General features: G+C 41.2%; 1 protein-coding gene and 1 non-coding gene across 3 annotated transcripts in view; both read right to left on the reverse strand.

Moving 5' to 3' along the window:
* Window positions 1-23,229, reverse strand: part of Fbxo3 (F-box protein 3) — a 33,780-nt gene extending 10,551 nt beyond the window's left edge. For both annotated transcript variants that reach the window (XM_021177873.3, XM_021177882.3), the window contains exons 1-7: window positions 23,077-23,229; window positions 20,606-20,695; window positions 17,312-17,475; window positions 8,240-8,354; window positions 5,371-5,575; window positions 4,386-4,431; window positions 1,788-1,872 (exon numbers count right to left, since the gene is read on the reverse strand). In XM_021177873.3, coding sequence (XP_021033532.1) covers window positions 1,788-1,872; window positions 4,386-4,431; window positions 5,371-5,575; window positions 8,240-8,354; window positions 17,312-17,475; window positions 20,606-20,695; window positions 23,077-23,180 — 809 coding nt within the window. In that variant the 5' untranslated portion in view covers window positions 23,181-23,229. The remainder of the gene's footprint in view (window positions 1-1,787; window positions 1,873-4,385; window positions 4,432-5,370; window positions 5,576-8,239; window positions 8,355-17,311; window positions 17,476-20,605; window positions 20,696-23,076) is intronic.
* Window positions 10,429-10,566, reverse strand: LOC115030540 (small Cajal body-specific RNA 21). The gene has a single exon (XR_003836122.1).
* Window positions 23,230-23,533: the final 304 nt, after the last annotated feature.

Below are 23,533 nucleotides of genomic sequence, written 5' to 3' on the forward strand. Positions count from 1 at the left end.
AAATCAACTAGCTTCAATTCTTACAAGGTTTAAAGAATAAAGTACACTTTTCTTCTTACTTATACTTTAAAACTTTAAGTCATATTTGATATAACCCAATTGAACTTGAACTTTATAATAGTGGAAAACCTTGGTGCCCCTGGTTCAGTACAGACAGCCATTATGGTCAGTGATTCAAACCATGGATCAGCAACCAATTTTGAAACCAACTAAGGCTTCTCTGGGTTTTCAGTGCTATAAAAATTGGGGAAACTTTTGAAAACTAACTATACTATTTGGCGACTATGGACTATGAAAATATGTAAGAATGTAAACATATTGAGCCTCTTAAGACATTCTGGAAATCAGTCTGGCGGTTCCTCAGAAAATTGGACATAATACTACCGGAGGATCCAGCAATACCTCTCCTGGGCATATATCCAGAAGATGTCCCAACCGGTAAGAAGGACACATGTTCCACTATGTTCATAGCAGCCTTATTTATAATAGCCAGAAGCTGGAAAGAACCCAGATGCCCCTCAACAGAGGAATGGATACAGAAAATATGGTACATTTACACAATGGAATGCTACTCAGCTATTAAAAAGAATGAATTTATGAAATTCCTAGCCAAATGGATGGATCTGGAGGGCATCATCTTGAGTGAGGTAACCCAATCACAAAGGAACTCACACAATATGTATTCACTGATAAGTGGATATTAGCCCAAAACTTAGGATACCCAAGATATAAGATACAATTTGCTAAACGCATGAAACTCAAGAAGAATGAAGACCAAAGTGTGGACACTGTGCCCCTTCTTAGAATTGGTAACAAAACACCCATGGAAGGAGTTACAGAGACAAAGTTTGGAGCTGTGATGAAAGGATGGACCATCTAGAGACTGCCGTATCCAGGGATCCATCCCATAATCAGCTTCTAAACGCTGACACCATTGCATACACTAGCAAGATTTTGCTGAAAGGACCCAGATATAGCTCTCTCTTGTGAAACTATGCCGGGGCCTAACAAACACAGAAGTGGATGCTCACTGTCAGCTATTGGATGTATCACAGGGCTCCCAATGGAGAAGCTAGAGAAAGTACCCAAGGAGCTAAAGGGATCTGCAACCCTATAGTTGGAACAACATGATGAACTAACCAGTACCCCGGAGCTCTTGTCTCTAGCTGCATATGTATCGAAAGATGGCCTAGTCGGCCATCACTGGAAAGAGAGGCCCATTGGACTTGCAAACTTTATATGCCCCAATACAGGGGAATGCCAGGGCCAAAAGAATGGGAATGGGTGGGTAGGGAAGTGGCGGGGGGGGGCGGGTATAGGGGACTTTTGGGATAGCATTGGAAATGTAATTGAGGAAAATACGTGATAAAAAAAAAAAAAAGACATATACTTAACCTACTGTTTCTGCCATGAAGGCTACTATGATCTAGTATCATCTATATTCACCTCTAATAAAACACCCAGTTACAGAAAATAAATGTTTGCCAGGAGTTAGTTTACTTGCTATTCATAACAAACCTATTAACTGGCAAACTTTATGGTCTTGCAAAGACAAACTATGTAGCTACTGTCAAGCTACTAAATCACATTTAGCTTTTCCTCTTGATTTTTCAAGACAAGAGAAATATTGGTTGATTAAATGTGTGGATGTTCTGGCTTTGATATGAAAATGAAACAGAGATACAGGACAGTGAAGTTCATTTCTTAACCTTCCAAATCTCATCTCATCATAGATATTTGCAGTAGACTTACAGTTGTTTCAATCGCAAAAGTCCCAACTGAAATACCTGAAAATCTGGTCTCTGATGATGGGGAAACCACCTGATACAACATTGTTGACATAGGATGTAAACCAGTCAGTAAAAGTAGCACCTATAAACCATAAGGGGGAGAATAAGTACAGGGAAAAATCAACAGAGGAAGCAAGCAACTATAATTTGCTATGTTTAAGGTATGATACCAAAACTAGAAATAGTTATAATTTTGCCACTATTCTATTAGACAAATTTATTTTCCCAATTCTTATTTCTTATGACTGTGATATATACTCAATTATGTGCATCTGTGTGCACTTGTGCACACACATGCAGAGGCTGAAAGACATCCCATCCCTGCCCCATCACTCTCCACCTATTTCCTTGAGACAGGGCTTTCCTTTGTATGTGGAACTAAGCTGGCATCCAGCAAGCCCCAGCAAGCCTGTCTCTGCCCTATAAAATGCCAAGATGACAGGCATAGGCACATGCATAGGCACAAGCCCATGGTAGGCAAAAGCCACACCAAGCTTTTACATAGGTACTGGGACTTGAACTCAGATCCTCATGTTTGCCCATTAAGTTCTGAGCTGTCTCTCCAGTCCTTCTGTTCTCAATTCTATCTACATTATTTCCTTTGTGTTCCCCTACCACCACCATCCTCAGCCCCTGCCTATCTTTTGTTAGGAAATTCTACAGCTATTTCCACCTATGTAGGTTATTGTTTGTTTTATACTCAAATTAATTGATTTTGGTACAGTGATGAAAATATTTGTCTATTAATCTTATACAGAACAAAGGAAATAGCTACATCTAGGAGAAAAGCATTAAGGAAGGCTATCAGAGTCCTACTCTCAATGATCAGGATTCATCTTAGATACATCCTGACATACACTCAAAATATTGGCACAAGCCAGGCTTAGTCTAGACATCTTCCAGAGACATGACATTGTAAAATTCTCAGCATCAGGTTAGTACCAAAGTGGTCCAGATGCTCATTTTTACAGATTCAGCTGCACCATGGTCCTCGCCTCACTGACCAACTCAAAGCAGAAAACCATGATTATCACATCAATTCAGTTCTCACTGTCTGCCTGATACACTAAAAGGATCCATGACAAGCAGTGAGATGAATTAAGCTAAAAATTCTAGGTAATACAAAATAACTATTAAACATCATCATTTTACTTGATAGTACAGCTAAATACCTAGCATATATTTAGTAACTAGTTAATATTACTCAATGAATTTCTCTGTAACCCAGGTCTTTACTGAATATCAGATGTTCAACCACTAATTATGTTTTTTAATTATCAGACCTTAGTATTTGTTGAATGATAGTTTATTTTGTCTCAAAGCAGAAAAACATGAAAATGAAAGAAAGAAACTCAGAGCCCAACAGCAATCTCCTTACTGAGCAGAAAGCTCTTAATTAAACAGACCAGCACTGCTCGGCTAAAGCTGTGACAACACTCTAACCAAAATGCCCATGAAGACAATTAGCACAAGCATGACACTGTGAGGGTGCTGAACTTAGAAACAAGGCACTGAGTTGAGTGAGTTCAAGTAAGAATAAGTTGAAAGCCAAGGCCTAAATGTAAACGCTGGCACAGCATGTGTAACATGAGACCTTTTCAGATACTGTGAAGTCTATCAGAAACCCGAACCATGTCACAGCATGAAAAAAACAGATACTCATTTTCTGTTCAAGGTTCCAATTAGAAGATAAAATTAAAAGAGATATTTCTCTACTTAGTGCTGGGGATTAAAACTGGGACCTCGTACATGCGAGACACATAGTCAACCACTGAGCTGACCCTGAGCATCTTGTGTATTATGAGTGTATAGGGAAATGTTTAAGTCGGAAATCCCTCTACAAAGCAGAGTCAATACAAAAGACGCCTCCCCAAGTGAGCTGAGTTTCAGCAGGATGAGACTGGACCAAGAGCAAATGGTGAGCTGTACTTCCATACAGACTGAAGAGTTCTCCCAAATGACAGTCATGGTATCCACTTCAATCTCTTGCTTTGAATTCTGCCCTGACTTCCCACTGTGCAGACTGATCTGCAAGCTGAAATAAACCCCTTCGCTCCCAAGCTGCTCTGTATCAGGGAATTCTTTGCCTGAAAGGTATATAGGAACTATAGATGCAGAACAATTCTGCATCTCATTGCTGTAAAGAATATTAAAAACTGGGGGCTGGTGAGATGGCTCAGTGGGTAAGAGCACCCGACTGCTCTTCCGAAGGTCAGGAGTTCAAATCCCAGCAACCACATGGTGGCTCACAACCATCCGTAAAGAGATCTGACGCCCTCTTCTGGAGTGTCAGAAGACAGCTACAGTGTACTTACATTAAATAAATAAATAAACTTTAAAAAAAAAATTAAAAAAAAAAAAGAATATTAAAAACTGAAGTCTGTACAGGATATGAACTTTTTTTCTAAACAAAATGCAAAGAAAGCCCAAGGCTGCCCCTCTGAGAAGCACAGACACACAACTTTATAAACTAGGAAATATTAAGAAATGCAAGCATAAGATGGCAGCTGTTCAAGGAAGTCAAAAGTTGTCCCAACTCATTCTCTCTTCGAATCCAGTTAGAAGGGAAAAGTGACTTTTCTATATTTCTCTTACCTATGATAAACATGTCAATAGCAGCAGGATTCCGAGCCATTTGGTCCTATGTGAAAAAAAAAAAGATATAAATACATCTATTCTTGTTCCTTACTAGATCTCAGGGAATAAAGCAAAATAGATAAAACAAATAAACTGAGTGTTCCAATCAATCCTCAAATATTCCTTGTTATGAATAACTGTCTTCTAAGCCAAGCAACCACCATCTTGAAAAGTTCAGGTGCACCCCCCACACCCCCTCTACCTACACACAAAAGACCACCCCAGCTTTCTCCATAGAGGAACCTGAGTATCCAGCTGCTCCCTACCACCTGTCATATACAGAGGTAAGAGAAGACTAGGGCTGGGCTCCATCTATTCAGCTATGGGGAAGTACTCATACCTGCTGGGTAGAGCTTCTGAGATGCAGCCAGTTGGAAGAGGGGTACCCACATGCCTATAAGTAGTCCCTCACCTATGACATATGGTCATCCAGAGTGAACTTTGGTGGACTCATGCCTCGGTTTGCCATTGGGCCCTTAACAGGACAGGTAGATAATACTTATGTCTCTTCTTGAGAAGAAATTTTTGCAACCCTTGTCAGTTCCTACTGTTGTAATTTCTATACTCAGGCTTAGTCTATAAAATGTTTGAAGACACCTCTCAATAAAATGAAAACATATAGTCTATTTCTACTAAGACAAGTTATAAAACTAATCTATAGCCAAGGACTTCGACAATAAGTTCCTTAACTTTTCTTATACTTAAAATGCCTTAACATGAACAACAGCTTTCCATCTAAGCATGTCTGTCGAGCTTGTACTGTTGACCCAGTGGCACAGCTTCCTTTTGGTATTCCATAACCCATGTGAAGATAGTAGTTCTCTAGTTAATAAAATATATGATGCTCCAGCCTATTTTAGATCCCTGAAAGAATCCAATGCATACCTTTATATTATTATCAGAATACATGTTAAAGCCATAATCGAGCACACTTCCTACTTACGGGACATTGGTAGAACACTTCGTTCTTATTCCGCCCCTCTGCAGCTTCCACAGCTATGTATTGACTCAAGCCAGTGTGTATGCAAAAGGTTAAAGGGAGACAGTATTTCAGTCCCTGTCTCTGCTGAAATCCTCCTGCAGCAGTATCAACATCTAGTAGATCTTCAGAGCGGTAGTGATTGGACAGTGCCATACTTCCCAGCAACCTGCGGGGAACACAGACTCAAAACCATCAAAAGCAGAACAGACACAAACAGAGGCACAGAGCTATGCTTCATTTTTTTTTAAAGATTTATTTATTTATTATTTGTGAGTACACTGTAGATGACTTCAGACGCTCCAGAAGAGGGCATCAGATTTCGTTATGGATGGTTGTGATCATTTTTTTGATAAATAATTTCATACTGACAAACATTTTTCGTTTTATTTAAAACAAACCAACAAAACCTTGTTATGGAGTCTTAGCTGGCTCGGTACTTGCTGTATGTTGGCCTCAAGTTTGAGTTAATCCTCCTGCTTCAGCCTCCACCCAGAGAACTGAGATGATCGGCATTAGAATTGTCACCACGCCCAGCCACACACTGGAAACTTTCTAACAACTAGTTAGCATAGAAATTCTAAACCAAGAATATCAAAACCACTAACATTTCTATATATCAAATTCACTCTTTTAATCAGAAAGATTCTGATTTAGATTTTAAAATTAAATGCACGCACACACACAAACACACACACACACACACACACACACACACGCTCAGATGCACTCAGCAAATGGCAAATACCTAAAATTCCAGCTGTTCAAAAGACTGAGAAAGGAATTATAATGAGGTTAAGGCCAACACAGACTACACAGTAAGACTTTGTCTTCAAAATTAAAAACACAAAAAAATCTAACTTATTATATACTGAACTTATTATATACTGCCAGTACTTCTGCGATTTGCTACTTATGTATATTCATAAATGCATACACATATATTAATAGCTAATTTAATGGGGGAAAAGGGATAACTTTTCTGACATTTTATCTTGGATCAACTTTCAGCTTATCTCATGAAACCAGAAATACTGGTCACTGGTAAAGAGTCTTCTCCAAGTCTGACGTCTTGGGATGATGTATGGATAGACAGATAGATAAGTAACTTTCTATTTTAAGTTGTATGTCTATGTGTGTATGTGACACACACACACACACACACAGAGAGAGAGAGAGAGAATGAATGAATGAATGAGAACACAAGAACAGGTGCCAGAGGCATTGCAGAGGCATTGCAAGTCCCTGGAGTTGGGATTTCTGGCCACTGTGAGCTGCCTGATGGGGGTTTGGGAACTTGGGACCTCTACCAGAGCAGGACTCACACTTAACCACTGAGCCATCTCTCCAGCCCCTTACTTAACCTGCCTGGTGATGAACCATCCTTGATACTCTGTAGTCTGAGTACTTCACTTTGTATTATCAGTAGGATCTCATTGGAGAATCCCAAGACACACTCAACCCAGAGGTGAAATCATTAACAGTTTCCCATAATTCTTCACTGTAGTGTTATTTATCTTGTGTGCCTGGCCCTTTAAAGGCTCCCCAGTTGCTAGTCAACGTGCCCTTTAAGAATTCTTAGCTGTTTGTTAGAACTGCTTGACCCTATGACCTTTGGTGTTACTTGCCTCTTGGATTTCTGGAAACAGGATAGGATATTAAAAAAAAAAAAAAATGGAGCTGAGGCTGAGAGAGGGGGGGGTTGGTAGAGTGAGAGAAGGCAGTTGGTCCAGAAAATAGTGTTAGGAGACAGTTGAGCCAGGAGAAGAAGCTGAGCAGACAGAACAGTTCAGTTGTTACAGTTGGGAGCTGCTAATGTTGGGAAAGCTGGGAGAAGAGACTGTTTACACAGACTGTTGGGTACTGTCGGGAGACAGTTTAAAGGGGCTGGGCTGGAAAGTGGGAGCAACGGTTGGGAAAGAAATTAGATTCATGAATTCTCTCTTCTCCTCTTCTCTTCTCTCTCTCTCTCTTCTCTCCTATTCAGTGTTAGGGGGGGAAACAAGGGGGATAAAAGTTGGGAAAAAGAAGAATCCACACAGTAGCCAGGGCCAGCTACACAGTACACAGAGAGCAACCGCAGGCTCCATTAAGAACAATGCACCATTCTTTTTGCATTCTTGGTATTTTATAGATATATTATCTTTGAAATAGTTTAATTCCATGGAAGTACAAAAAAAAGACATATTAAAGTTTATAGCTTTAAAAATTGTGAATAAATGTGATGGCTACTATATGGTCTTCATTGACCAAAAACAAACAACAACAACTAAGAACCCCAAACAAGAAGACCTCCGTGAATACAACGTACAAAGGTTTTAAAGGCCACTCAGTTATAGGATGTTCTTGATTATGACCAAACTCTACTTTCCTTAGTTTGGTGTACACAGCTCTGAACAAATCATGCTTTTTGCATGTATAGTAGCCAGAACGTGCATTAAGTTCCTAAAACATTTTACCTAGCTTGTAACAGAGTAACCACATCACATCAAGCCATTCAGTCAAATATACTCACAAATATACACACATACACATCCCCTCCTGCATCCCACAGCTTCCTTCTCAGCCAGATCTTTCTTTAATCATAAAAATGTGCTGGCAGGAATAATGCTTTTATAAGTCACATTTATTTTGGTAAACTTTAACTTAATCTATACATATTACATTATGGACTGCTATAAGGAAAAGGAAGGAATCCCCCCCCCCCAATACATACATTTCTTATACATGTTTAGTAAAGATAGCTAAGAAAAACTATGAATAAAATGTAATTTGATTCATTCTAGAAAGTAATACCCATTTCTGAAAATGACTAAAACATCAAACAGCTTACCCCGGCACCACTAACTTTTGCCCGTTGTGGATCCGGTATGAACAGCGATAATCGTCCGGGAGCTTGCAACCGATCTGAGCTTCGACGGCATCCAGGTCTTCCTCACGTGCACCCTCTGCAAATACACCCCGGGACACAAGTGTGGATGCACACTCAGACTTCAGGACAGGATAGGGCAGCTGTCAACCCATGAAACCATCTTATGGCAAGTGGATTCCGTTTAAAATATACTGTCAAAATACCAGACACTGAATTGGAAAATAATTTTAAACACTAAACAAAGTGGTTCGTTTCCTCTCAACGTGGGAAAAAAATACTGGCACAAAGAATTGGAAAGGGGCACCAAGGAAATGAACAATTAATTTATTACATTATAACAAAGCCCTTGTCTCACTTTTCCAAACCTGATATATTCAATACTTCGTTTAAAGACAACTCTGGAAGTTCTCTCAGCTGACATCATTCTAGAGGTTCAATGTGAACCTTTTATGGGAAGTGGAGGGCAGTAGACAGATGTAGATTCATGCTGTGAGAAGCCACTAAGTTGAATTCTCCATTGCACATCAGAAAACATGGCCTGCATTCTAGCTGTCCCAAGAGAAAAACCTACAAATACCAAAAGAAGTGATGCTCTTCCACGCAACTGCCCCTGCTTGCTGGGCCAAGCCTCTCACTGCTAAACGACTACGGCAAAAAGTCCATTGAAGACACAAAGGAAAAAACTTTAAGATAGTCAACCACCACCACCACCACACCCTACAAAGTAAATGAGCCAGATGGGGTACACACTGCTTGTAGCCCTAGGAGTGAACTCTAAAAAGGAAAAATAGAAACAAAACAAACAAAAGCACAAGAGCCAATGTAGGCATTTGGAATCACCTTGTTTTTAAGCAACTGCCAACTCTAAAACAAGAAGCCAAACTCAGCTTTAGATAATATATAGGGTTGATTAAAAAAAAAAAAAAAAAGGTTCAGAGTCCACCAAGAGAAAAGCACTTGTTCAAATAACAAGCAAGCATGGTTTTGTCCAGGTTACACAGGGGAAGTGAACTGGAAATAGCCAGCCCTCACAGATGAGACGCCCAGGCTTTCCAATTACATCAACCCTAAACAAGACGACTCGCAGCAGAAGCAACAGGAAATCTCTAGAAAACACTATCACCCTGAGACCTATATAGTGCTTTGCCATCACTCAAAAGATCTAAGTCTCAATAAAAACAAGAACTGACTAGAGAGCAGGCAGAGAGCCAGATGTGATGACAAAAGCCTGTGATCCTAGTCACAAGTTTCCTAGTCACAAGAAATACGCTAAAAATTAAAGTCACAAAAAAAAAAAAACAAACAAAAAAAAAACAAACCTTAACACTAGGTGCTCTCTGATGGGCTCAGTGATGGGCTAACATGCATAGAGGCCTGAGCTGGAGCCCAAAGACCCTCCCATGAAACGGGGAGGGGCATGATCAGAACTAAAGCTTTTTCACTGTCCAGAAAGTGGTAACATACTAAATTCTATTAGACCTCGATAAGTCAAAGATGCATATTTTAATCTATATTGTGAACACTAAAAGAGAAATATGAAGGGAAAACAAAGGACTTAAACATAATTAAAAACGTAAAAATAAAGAGTGAACATATTTAAATGGCATGGTTAAGTTCAAATATTAGTAAATAAATATCAATAAGTCAAATAATCTAACGAAAGACTGACCAGGTAAAGAACAAGGGCTAAAGGATGCAGTGCAGAGGGAGAGCTTAGAATGGGTTAGGCCTTAGTTTCAGTTTCAGCACCAAAGAAATAAAAAAAAAAAATCCACCCAAGATACTCATCTTAATGTAGGCACAGAGAGCAAAGCTAGGACGGCTTCACTCAGATCACAGGAGAGAGAGTTAAAATCAAACAGCTTTATTAGAACTAATAGAACGGCCATAAAGACAATAGTGAAAGGTTAAAGTTTTATGTCCCTATCATAGCGCGCACACGCGCACACACACACAATTTTTTTCCTCATAAAATTACACTGAAAAGGGACAGCAGGCTCAACAGTGAAGTACCACCTACAGTCCCAAATAGAGATATATTTGTAATGTCAGCGCTAAAAGGGCAAAAGAGTGGATTAACAAGCAGTGCATTCTCTTCCACTGCTGCGTGTGGCTTAAAGCATACTGACTTGTTTGCCTATTTTGCAAGTAAATGTGAGGCTAGGCCAGCCCAGGCAAGGCTCCGCAGAAGCACCTCTCCCACACAGGTGCGTACCTGGCCTCTCTACTCTAGGCTTAGCTGAGAGGGGGTGGAGAGCACTGAGCCCACCCCCCAGGAAACCAAGCCAGGAACTCACAGTGGTGTTTGTTTCTATAGGTCAGGTGGGAAGCTGCGGTGCAGCTGACCCTGTTTATACCACAATGTTGGAACCCTGGTGTCCACTGGGCTGCTAGCTCATCTTACCTATCTCTTGGCTTCAGAGTGCAGTTTTTTCAGTGAGGCTCTCAGTGCCTAGAAGCCCCTGACCTTTCCTACTCTGTAGCCCTTCTCCTCAACACAGGAGCTTGTTTGCTTATTCAGTCAGTCGGAGAAACTTTCCGTGAATCTCTCTGCCTTCTGAAGGACCCAGGGCCTTTTAAGAATTTACTTAGTTAAGTTAGGTCCATTTGAGATACTTTTCTTTTTCATTAACAAGTTCAAGTCCAGTTCATTTGGGAGCTGAACTATAATATTTGAGTAATGAGAATACATTAAATAACAGAGATCAAAATGATTCCTTCTATCACTGCCAATATTCAAGGAGAAATAACTGTATGTGAATATAGCCCCAAAGGCTGAGCATCTTGCCGAGCTACTTTACAACAATGCCCAGTAGGAAATTTGACCAAATCTCTCGGGAACTAATAGAGACAAGAAGAGGCTAGAGAGATGGCTCAGTGTCACTAGCACTGGCTGCTCTTGCACATGGTGGGTGGCTCAGAGCCATCTGTAACTTCTTTTCTGATGAATCTGGTGGCCTTTTATGGCCTCCAACGATAATTGCCACAGCATATGACACACAGATTACATGTAGATAAAATGCCCACACACATAAGATAGAAATTTTAGATTTTTTTTTAAGATTAATTTTATTTATATGAGTACACTGTCACTGTCTTCAGACCCACCAGAAGGAGGCATCCAATCCCACTGAAGATAATTGTGAGCCACCATGTGGGTGCTGGGAATTAAACTCAGGACCTCGGGAAGAACAGCCTGTGCTCTTAACCACTGAGCCATCTCTTTAGACCTTAAGTCTTTTTAAAAATAAACAAATAATGGGAAGTGAGCAGTAGCGGTGGCAGCAGCATACACTTTTAATCCTAGCACTTGGGACGTAGAGGCAGGTGGATCTCTATGAGCCTGGTCTACAGAGCTAGGTCCAGTATAGCCATGGCTATACAGAGAAACCCTGTGTCAAAAACCAATACAAGCAAGTGAGCAAACAAACAAACAAACAAAATAAAACAACAAAACTCAGGAGCAGGTGAGGTAGCCCAGAGGATGACGGTGCTTACTACAGAGCCTGAGGATCTGTGGGCACCAGGTCCTCTGAAAAACCCAATCTCCACAAATATTTGAACATTTGGTCATTTCCAGTTCTGGCTGAGAGAAATAACGCAACTTTTAAGGAAAAATGTATTTTTATAGTCATGTGTCTAAGTGTCTTGCTGCACACATGTGCAGAGCCTGGGGAGGAGGCCAGAAGAGACAGAAAGCAGTTAAGGAAGATACCCACCATTGCCTCTGGCTTCTACATGTATGCACACATGCACACATGAAATGTATATAACATACACACAAAATTAATTTTAAAAAACATGTAAGATAAACTTAAATTACTAGAAGGAAATTTATAGCCCTAAAATATTAGGGAGTCTAATAAAAAAAGGTAGAAAAAAATCTATGACATAAGTCAGCAGGGAGTGGGGATCATAGTAAATTAAAAATCAAAATATTAGTGAAATAAAAAACAAACATACAGTAAAAAAGACTGACCAAAAAGCCAGTTCTCTGCTAAAGAGATTTGATTGGTCCCCACCTAAAGAGATTTGATTGGTCCCCACCCCGCAAGAGTGGAGGGGACCACTAACTAACTAACTCAGAAATGAAAAGGTTGTCTTGCTATGTATTTCCTAAGCACGAGAAGACGCCAAACACATTTGAAAACACAGATAGTAGGCAATTTTCTGGACAATTTATCAAAAAAGAAAGCCTCAGGACCTAAACAGTGAATCCTTAATTTAAAAGTTTCCCACAATGAACTCCAAGGGGAGCTGACACATTGACTAAAAGAAATCAGAGCAAACGTAACCAAAGCTCTTCCAGGGAACAGGAGAGCCGGTGCTTCCTCACATATTTTACAGTTCTGTCCCTAAGGTCAGCATTATTTTATATAAGATCCTAATAAGAACCTCTGGAAGAAAGGAAAACTAAAGGCCAACGTCTTTCACGAACATCAATGTCAAACTCCTAGTGAGGGGCTGGAAGCATGGCTCAGCTATCAAAAGCAGCTGCTGCTCTTGTAGAAAACCGGAGTTCAGTAGCCAGGCTAATACCCATGCCTAACTTCAGGTCTGGAGGATCTAATGCCCTCTCCTGGCCTCTGCAGACACTGTACACATGAAGATATGCACACAAATAAGACACTACATACACATAAAAATAAATCTTTTCTTAAAAAGCTGTTATTTCTAATAGTCAGAAGTAGAGATAACCCACATATTCATATCCAACAGTAAAATGACATAAACTCACTCTACACATATATTGTATCTGTAACAAAGACCACTGAGCGTCACAGTCAAAATAAAATTAATTTGCCCAAAATACTTAGCCACTTAATTTACATAAAGTTGAGAGAAAACTGCTGGATGGATGGGCCGTCAGGACAGTGCTGTCTCAGTGAAAGAGGACATGAGGGACCTCTGTGGACAGATAGGGCACCACTACTACATCTAGAAAATGTTTCCATGAACGCACTGACTTTGTGATAACTCACTGAGTTGTACGCTGTGGTCTGTAAATATATTTACATAGCATTAACATCACTAATGATGGCAAACATCTCAAGTAAAGAGAATCCTCCTAAAAACCTACCACTCTGATCATGAAGAAAATATCAGACAAAACCAATCTGAGATATTTTCTACCAAATACCCATGAGTACTTCTCAAAAGCGTCCAAGTCACAAAAGACAAGGCAAGAATCAGAAGGCCACTGCTGGTTATAAGGAGGTGACAGCTCTAGGTGATGTGATGCTTTAAACTGGATCCGGGGAGAACACAAAGGACTGAGTGCAAAGTCTGATGAAATCTAAATCCAATGGGAAAGTAACAAAATGTTAATCAATGTTTAGTTCTGATAAACGGCCTCTAGTGTGATATCCTAGGAAAACTGAGAAGTATACAGAACTCTCTGCAAATCTAAATTACTCTAATATGTTATTTATATAACATAAATATATTTATATAAGTGTATATAGACAGAATATGAATTATATGTTGTAAAGTATATAATAATTATATAAGGTAACAATTCTTGCTCTGCCAGAATGAGGACTTGAATTCAGATCCCTAGCACCCTTCAGTGCCAGGCACTGGGCTGAGTAACTGCAGTCCTAGAACGTGGACTCAGACATCCATATCCCGAGAGGTGGCTGACCAGTCCAGCTAATTAAATCAACGCGCTCCAGGTTCAGTGAGGGACCCTGCCTCAAGAAATAGGGTGGTAGGCTGAGCAGTGGTGGCAATGCCTTTAATCCTAGCACTCGGTGGGAGGCAGAGGCAGGTGGACCTTTTTGAGTTTGAGGCCAGCCTAATCTATAGAGAAAGTTCCAGGACAGCCAGAGCTTTACACAGAGGAACCCTGTCTCAAAAAATAAAACAAAAGGGTAGGAAAAAACGTAGGGAGATGTGAGGCATATCAAGCTCTGGTCTTCACATGCACACAAGTGGGCACACACACAAACATGTACATATATGTACTCTGCATACACATATAAAAGAAAAGGTAAAAAATAAAGACTTTGATAGAAAAGAAACCAAGCTGAATAAAAGCCAAGAGGAGTATGGTGGATAGGGAAAGAGGCTAACATTTGTATGCTATGTGCTACATGTTAGACTATTTAATATGTAAGAAGTAAAAACACCCCTAGCTAACAAAAAGATATAAGGAAATATATATTTACATTCCAGTAAAATTAAGATTAGAAGAGACAATATATTACAGTAAGCCAGACTGGTTCTTACCTTAGCCCTACTACTTACTGTGGAGATTGAACTCACACTCACTCTCACTCACTCACACTCTCACTCACTCACTCACACTCTCTCTCTCTCTCCCCCTCCCTCCCTCAATATGTGTGTGTTTGTGTGTGTGTGTGTGTGTGTGTGTATCTGTCTGACCTTGTTCTCCAAAACAATGAGCTAATGCCACCCACTAGAGAGAACTGTGGAAGGAGGGAAATGTCATGTGCATATTTATTTATACAGTGCCTTACTGCTTTCAGTAAATACTCACCTACTCTCTTCTCCCCTAGGCTACTCAGAGAGGAAGCTGTGACGATTTATCAGAAGCCAAGACTGGGGTTTATCTCTGCTTACTAATTATTAAACTCTCTTTGTATCTTTTATTTGATGTGAAGTGAAGGTACTAGTAATTCATCAGGGTTTGGTAAATAATAGCTGAAGAGGCTACATCCTTCTTATTGGAACCCAGCCACTCCCTTTTGTTTCTGTATTGTCTAAGGCTGTTCCCCAGAAACAACAGACTAACAGCAGAGTTAAAACACAGGTCTCTGTCACAGAAACTATGGGTCGGTTCTACCAACTCTAGAATATTTACTGTCTGTTCCTTTAAAGGATTACTAAACTCCCAGCTCAATTCTAAGCCAATATACAAGGAAAATATGATTTGAAAATACACAATTAACCTCAGGATGCTCCATGACCCTTACCCCAAGTCTACCACCTATCTGCTGCTAACTTCCTCTTGAACCTGACACCTACATAACCTTAAAGCTGAATGAGGACTGTGGCCCAAGTCAGCAGCCAGGTTCCTAACTTGGTGTAGAACTCAGAGCCTGAAATTCCCAGCATCCCCAGCACTGTAGATATTCCCAGTTAACCTGATTCCAAAACTCCTGGCAAGCCTGAAAACTGGCACCGAGGAATAGAGCAGACGTGGCCAAGAAATCTGACAGCTAGATGTACAACAGGCACAGGAACTAGGAATGCCAAAGGATGAAAGAAAAAGGAGGTATGAGTCTGTCAGAAAGAACAACTATACTGAAAGAACAACTCACACTCTAAATGCCCTCATACGGAAAAAAGAGACCTTAGATAGTCTAAACAAAATGGGCTCAGTCTTCTCCCTGTAATTACAACTGAAGTAAAGATTATACTTTCAAAGTAAGGCCCCTAGTCAATTCCTGAATTTACCTTTTACCTTTTGATGGTAAATTTGGTCTTTTATGCCCTAAATTAATACTATTCCCACAAAAAGACAATAATGATCTTCCTTACAGGACTTTTGGGAAGTAAACAAGGTGATCTAAAACACTTAGTTTCGTGTCTACCTTTGTATTTAGTAACAGTTATTATAAACTATCACCTATTTTACTTATCACCACTGAAGACTTATTTTCAGATGGTCTCTGTCCTCTTGAGGCAACTACCCCCATGCTAGGTGAATGTCATTACTCAGGTCTTAGAGGCTAAGCTGTCGTGATATTAACGGGGGACTCCAGGGTCCCACCCTATTCCATCTACTAAAACCATTTATTCTGCCTTCTAATAAACACATCATGGTTTTTCTGAAAGTGACATTTTCATGAGACATTACAGTGGGAATCTGAAGAGAAGGGAATGCTATTTCAGAAAGATGGGTTCTAATGAGAGTCGGGAAGAACACATTCCAACGCTAGCTTCCCAAAACCAGAGCATGTGCATGGCGCCACCTAGTGAGTACGTCTGGAAACTTCAAGTGGGAAGCAGATGAGCAGTAATACTGTATCCTCATGGGTATTAACAAATCACACAGAAATACCTTATTAATATTTCTAGCCATAACTAGGCAATATAGGAGAGCATGGATCCTGAGATCAGATCAGCCTCAGTTGAAACCTTAGTTTCACTACTTTGCAAACACCAAACAAAAAGGTTTTCTCACTCTTTTAGTTATCTTCCATGCCTAAAAACCCAACATTTGACAGGCACAATCAGGAAAGGGTATTGATACAAGTTTTCAATTAAAAAATAATCTTGGGCTGGAGGAATGGCTCGGTGAGTAAAGCACTTGTCACATAAGCATGAGGACTGGAGTTTGGATCCCAGGAAGCACATAGGAGCTGAGCATGGGATGCAACCGACCTGTAACCCAGCATCTGGGAGGCTGAGACGGATACCTGGGGGAAACTGGCTACTGCACTAGCCCAATCAGCGAGCTCAGGACGAAACCCAACTCAGTACACAGAGCGGAGGACAGTCCAGGAAGACATGTGACGTCCTCTGACTTCCACACATGGATGTACATCCATGTGTACCTGTGTACACACACGCATACCACAAAAATATACACATGACAATAATAATAACAATCATTTTTAGGACTGGGGGTATAGTTCCATTGTTGAATACTTGCCTAAAATGCATGAGACCTTGGGCTCAATCCTCATCATTGCAAAAAATAAAAATAAATCATAATGGTTATTCTCAAACAATCTTAGCATCATCTATATATATATATGTGTGTGTGTGTACATATATATATATGTGTGTGTGTGTGTGTGTGTGTGAGAGAGAGAGAGAGAGTGTGTGTATAAAATAAATATAATGATGAAGTAGTTCAGCTTTTTATTCTAATAGCCATATAGATTCCAAGACCAATCAAAGCCCTCTAACAACATCAGCATTACGCTTGCTTGGCTAGTAAAGTGTGAATGGTGACCTGGAAGATGTTGGGTCAGTCAGACACACAGCAGATCTGAAGTTATTTAAACTACTCCTTCTTGACTAACTAAAATGTGGACGGGGGACTCTGTGTGCCAGTACCTTTCAGAGACAAAACCATCCGAGGACACCTGGGCTCCAAGTACTTCTTGAGGTCATCCCAGGCCTTTTTAATAGCAGCATAATGGTCAATGTATCTCCCCACATCTGAGTAAGTATCTATGAAGAGAGATTTCCAGCACTGATTCTTCCGGGCTTTCTCTTCCCTAGATTTAAAAAACAAGATTAAAAAAATCTTTTGAAATGATATTAACATTTTTTTCTCTTTTCCTTTGTTTGAGATAGGGTCATATATAGTACAGGCTGGCCTTCGACTATTGATGTAGGTAAGGATAGCCTTGAATTTCTGATCCACATGCCTCTAGCTGTCAAATGGTAGAATTAAAAATGTGTACCACAAACCTGGCTTAGCATGTAGTTTTGATATTAACCAACACACTTTATTGGGAGTTTATGGTAACTCTGCCTTTTTATTTTCTTAACTTATTTTTTGGATACAAAGAGAACTAGATAGCAAGAAATGATACATTTAAAAAAACGAATAGTTACTACTGTCATGGTAGGGTCACTTATTTTCTCACTTTCTGCCTAATTTTTTCAAGCTTCCCAGTTCTTAACAAAATATATGAGTAGTATATCAGTACAAGTAAGTTTCAACTTACTCTAAAGAGGTGTCAGCTGGAAACAAACCTTTTGGAACAGAGTATGTAGCTCTGCCTGGCATGAACTATGATCCCCAAGTGCTGAGGTTACAGGCGCATGCGACGGAACCTGGCTTCAATTATAAATATACAAAAGGCACATGCAGTTGTCCAATTTTGAGAATATTTAGAATCTAACGGCATAACATTGCTCTAGCACATCTACATTGGATTAGCCAGAGAAGAATAAACCAAAACAAACACATGATTTAACATCTTTCATTGCTTAATTATATACACATTTCTTAAGTGTTCACTTGGCCACTGAGAACATTTAAAAATGTACATTTTTTTTCCCCTTCAAAAAGTAGTCCAGCCGGGCAGTGGTGGCACATACCTTTAATCCCAGTACTTGGGAGGCAGAGACAGGAGGATCTGAGTTTGAGGCCAGCCTGGTCTACAGCGTGAGTTCCAGGACAGCCAGGGTTACACAGAGAAACCCTGTCTCGGAAAACAAAACAAAATAATACAAAAAAGTAGTCCAATCATGAGTCTTTTAAAGAATGAAATGTAAACTTCACAGAGGATAAGCAACCACAAGGGGTACTTCAAAGTACCGTCCAGTGGGCTTAGACTTTTTTCCTACAGAAAATGCAGAGCCACTGAAGGGCTTAAAGGGAAGCTGAAAGGACAGAGTTGAGAATGGGGGCGGGAGGAAGATAGATTTAAGGGTGCAAACTAGGAATATTACAGAAGACATAGGAAGGCTCTGAAGCAGCCCTCATGAGGGGCAATAAACTGAAGCAAGCTGTGGTGAGCAGGTGAAAGGAGTGGAGACATGCGGAAGCCCTAGCCAGGAGGCACGTAATCATGTGATCACATCATCACGTGAATGCAAGGAAAGCCAAAGCACCCAGGAGTGCTCCTAGGAATGCAGAATCAAAGGTCTACATAGGAAGGAAGGATAAAATAAAGCAGAGGTGTATTGCTTCTTTTGAAACAGTGTATGTAACTCAGGTCAGCTCAAACTCAGGATCTACCATAGTCCTCCAAGTGTAGAGGAGGTGTGGACCACTGGATCCCAGGTGTACATTTGATTTGTTTTGTTTGTTTTCGGGGAAGGGCTTCAGGAGGGAATAAAGCACCTTTTTATTAACATATAGTATTAATATAAATACATGCAGCTATTATCAACAAGGTTGGGGTGTAAGTAACTGTAGACTGCTTGCTCGCCTAGCATGAGTGAGGTCCTAAGTACCATCCCCAGCACTGTAAAATCTGAGCTTGTGATAAAAAATAAAATAGAAAAAAGCTCTAGTTCTAAGCCTTTAGAAGTTATTTACAGAAATAAAAATTTTAAAAAAATAGAAGTTATTTACAGAAACGGTTTCTATATTTCTATATCCTTATACCTCTGGTCCTTGATTTACCAATTTTATATATATAGCAGGTGATGCCCCAAAGTAAAAAATGAGCACTTCTCAACACTTCAAATTCCCCTTCCTCCTCCTCCCAGTACTTGACAGTCATTAGTAACTTTTCCCTTGGTATGCTAAGACTTTCAGCTTTAAAATATATTCCCCAGAGATGGGCGTGGTGGCGCATGCCTTTAATCCCAGCAGGCGTATTTCTAGGTTTGAAGTCAGCCTGGTCTACAAAGTGAGTTCCAGGACAGCCAGGGCTACACAGAGAAACCCTGTCTCGAAAAAAACAAAACAAAACAAACTATATATATATATATATACACACACATATATATATATATTCCCCAACTTTAGTGCCCCTGGCTTCCCATAATTGAAGAAACACATTAGGTATTCCTGCCTTTCCTTCCACATCTCCTTTATAAATCTTACCATCATCTACGTTTTTATTTGGGCACTATGGTAACTTTGACTGAACCCAGTAACAGAAACTAGGGTTGGAAAGGAAAACCAGTATATACTAGCATTATAGTAGTCCAAGGTCAGGATTCCAAACTATATATTCTGCACTAGAAGCTGGGAAGGGGAAAAAGGCAAGGGGTTCAAAGCATCACTGGAAACAGTTACCTAGAAGGGGAAATGTTAGTATGCAATGGCTACAGTTTACATACATGTACTGTATGTTTTGTAACATGTTATAAGGAACTAAAAGCAGGGTTTCAGAAAGCTCCAAATACAGTGAATACTACACACTTAAGGAAATGGAAATTAGCCTTCTTATCATATACTGTGTATGTCCACTGAGTTATACTTTACCCCATAGACATGAGCAATTATCATTATCAACTAAAAGTTACTCTAGTGCAGCAGTTCACAGTCTGTACATCATGACCCCTCTGAGGGTTGAACGACTCTTTCACGGGGGTCACCTAAGACCATCCTGCATATCAGATATTTACCTTAGGATTCATAACAGTAGCAAAATTATAGTTATAAAGTAACAATAAAAATAACTTTATGGTTGGGGGTCACAACACGAGGAACTGCATTAAAGGGTCGATGCATTAGGAAGGTTGAGAACCGCTGCTCTAGTGCCAAGTGTGGCAGTTCACACTTGTAACCCCAGCACAGAAGAGGCTGAAACAGGACTGCCACAAGGTCAAGGCCAGCCTGGACTAGAGAACCAGTCCCTGTCTCCAACAATAAAAAATTTATTCTTAAAAAAATCTAGACCACGTCCACAAAGGAAGGAATGTTCACAGAATACTTACTCAGATATCAGCCAGTATTTTTTGCAATGTCTTCTCCACAGTGGATCATGAGTTGATAGCTGGCTAAGTCTTCGACTAACATAGCAACAACTGGCAGTAACCAGATTCAGTTAGTATAAAGGGGAGGGGATAAAAATCAAAGATTAAAACAGTAATTGTTAATTCTTATTTCTACTTACTACCCACAAAGCTGCAATGCAGTAGCGTTTAAAGTCTACCTAATGTGTAAGTTAGTACAATTACCCTGGGAGTAATAAGGAGAAAGCAACATACTATCTCAGAGTCAAATTAGACTCCCAATAGATTGATACAGCTCAACTGAACACAGTTAAGCAAATATGCACCCAAACTGTTAGAGCTTGGCAACAGGTTGTATACTCGGCAAAGTTGGACAGACTGAAATGGGCAAGAAAGAAACTGCAGTATGCCAGATGAGTCTGTAGTCGAAAATAGGATTCAGCTCCTCTCACTTCCACAAATGTTTACGGAGGGGTCATATCACTTCAGCTTTAAATTCTGATTCCTACCGGAAGCTCTGAACTAAAAGTCTCTTTTTACAAGAGGCTACACAGTCTCACCAGCCACACTTCATGCAACGTGCCTGTTAGTCATTTCTACCTTCAGCAAAACCTGCTTTCTTGTTTTTCTAGTTGAACAGGCCACACTATTGTTACAAGACCCATCAGCCTCTCAATACTGTTCCTTCACCAGGACAGAAGTGCACTGTGCCACACTTCATGTCTTCCACTGTGAGTTGGTCAGCCTGTCTTCCACATTCCTTACCAATGCAACATACATATTCCTTCCCAATACTTGACCCCTTTTGTAATTACATACTTGTTTGACTTTCCATCTTGTCTATAGTAGTCAAGCTACATAAAAAAGACCATCTCTCTCTAACTCACTACTGTAATCCTACATTTAACTGGCACATGGCAGACATTCAACAAAACAAAACAAACAAACTGGAGCAGATGAATACAAAATAAACATCTTTACACTCTAGCCGTGCACACTCTATTACTACAAACTCTAGTTGGAGAAGATAGTGGGAGAGTAAGGTTGCTAAATTGAGGAGAGTGAAATATTCCGGACAAGGAGCTGAGCATACACAACCATGTGCGAGTGTTGTGCCATCTGATGGACTGAGAAAATGTGATAGTGGAGGAGAGGCCTGAAAGGCCTTAGATAATAATAAGCTATTGGATAAGGGCCTTAAATACTGCAGAAGTCCAGGGTCCAGTGTTGTAAACAGGGCTATCATGGGCTTTTAAGAAGAATGACAGCCAGATTGGTCTTTATAAGGTAACTCTGGCAGCAAGCAAGCAAAGAAAGAAGGCTATCTAAATAAGAAGTTAGAGCAATAAACTATTTCAGACGAAATACATTTGAGCTGGCCAGCCTTTCCTACAGAAAAACTTTCTGTGGGTTAGTACAGGCTGAGTAGGGGGAAGTGTGTTTTTTGGAAAGACAAATGTCTTAGCAGGTTCGAGTGGAGGCCATAACAGAAAACCCAGGAAATATCTCTGCCACCACTTAGCTACCTGTAACTCCAAGAAATCTGTACCTCTTAAAGGCCCCTAAAAACAGAGGACATAAATGCTCAGGTTCCAGTAATCAAGCAAAAACCAAAAAATGGGTCTTCCCCATGTGAGAGGGCCATTTTGCAGCCTCCACAAATATATACGGAAGCACAAGAAACCCAGGCCATGCTGTCAGGAATGTAAACAATCCTGACATAGGGGGTGAGGGTGACAAGAAAGGGGCACACGGCAGGACCATTTGTCCCTCCACGCTAAAACAGTCCTGGTTTCTGAAAGAATTCTCGCATGCCCAGTGTTTATTTTTGGAGTAAATGCTGGTCATCTGGGAAACCCTAAGGTAACCGCAGTCACCTGTAAGGCCTCACCGGAAGTCGGAGACAAAACCCAAAATCCAACCACCCACCATAAAAAGGAAAATTGACAGCCAAAAAAGTCGCAGACACAAGACAAAGTGTATGCTGCCCGCGATCACGATGGCATCAGAGAGTCAGAAGGTCGCAGGCCTTCTCGCGCGCGTTCTACCTGCCCACGAGGGCTCTGGTCATCCTGGACCCCAGGCGCGACAGGGATGCGCGTGGGCCGAGACAATGACCTTTCCACAGCGCTAGACCAGGCCCCAAAGGGCCAGCGAGGGTCCGCGGGGTGCAGCACCAGGGAGCCACCTCTCTCTTCCGCAACCCGGCCTAGCCGAGGCTTGAGGGAGAGGGCGCTAAGTTCCCGGGGACCTAGGCCTGGGCAGGAGTAAGACCTGGATGCCCAGACCGCTCCTCCGAGTCTCCTTCAGCCCCCCGGGGTGCTCAGCGGGGGATAACGGCCGCCCTACAGTCACCCTGCTGCGGAGGGAGCCCACATCCAGCCAGCGACCCCGGGCCTCCTTCCCTGCCTCCTTCCACGTTCCCACCCCTGCCGAGAGCACCGCCCCATTACTTGATTAGGTCCCTGTAGTCCACGAAGGATAAGATGAGCAGCAGAGGGTCGGTGGGCAGCGACTCCAGGGTCAGCAGCCCCGTCTCGGCCTCTACGGCAGCCATCTTGCCCGGCCCGCTGCAGCCTGGCACCACCCCGGCCCCGCCCCCGCCGCCCGAACCGCTCGGCGGCCGCTAGCACAGGTTAGTTATGTAACTGTCACCCGGCCCCAGCCCCGCCCCCGGGATGCCCCGCCCACCCCGCGGCCAGCCCTGCGGGGGCGCTGCTGTCCCTGCCAGTCTGGTTCTGAGTCTTTGGTCTCTTCTTCCACACATTTTATATCTTGTATCCTCAAAGCCGCTCCCTAAATCTCACACTAACCCTACCTGGCCTTTGGGTCCCAAACCCATTGCTTCATTTCCAATCCATGGTCTCTGTTGCCAGCCTCGGACTCCCATTGCCACTCACCCCCACCTGT

The sequence above is a fragment of the Mus caroli genome, unplaced genomic scaffold (assembly GCF_978045245.1).
Source record: "Mus caroli unplaced genomic scaffold, Mus_caroli_1 scaffold_2, whole genome shotgun sequence".
NCBI classification, from domain to species: domain Eukaryota; kingdom Metazoa; phylum Chordata; class Mammalia; order Rodentia; family Muridae; genus Mus; species Mus caroli.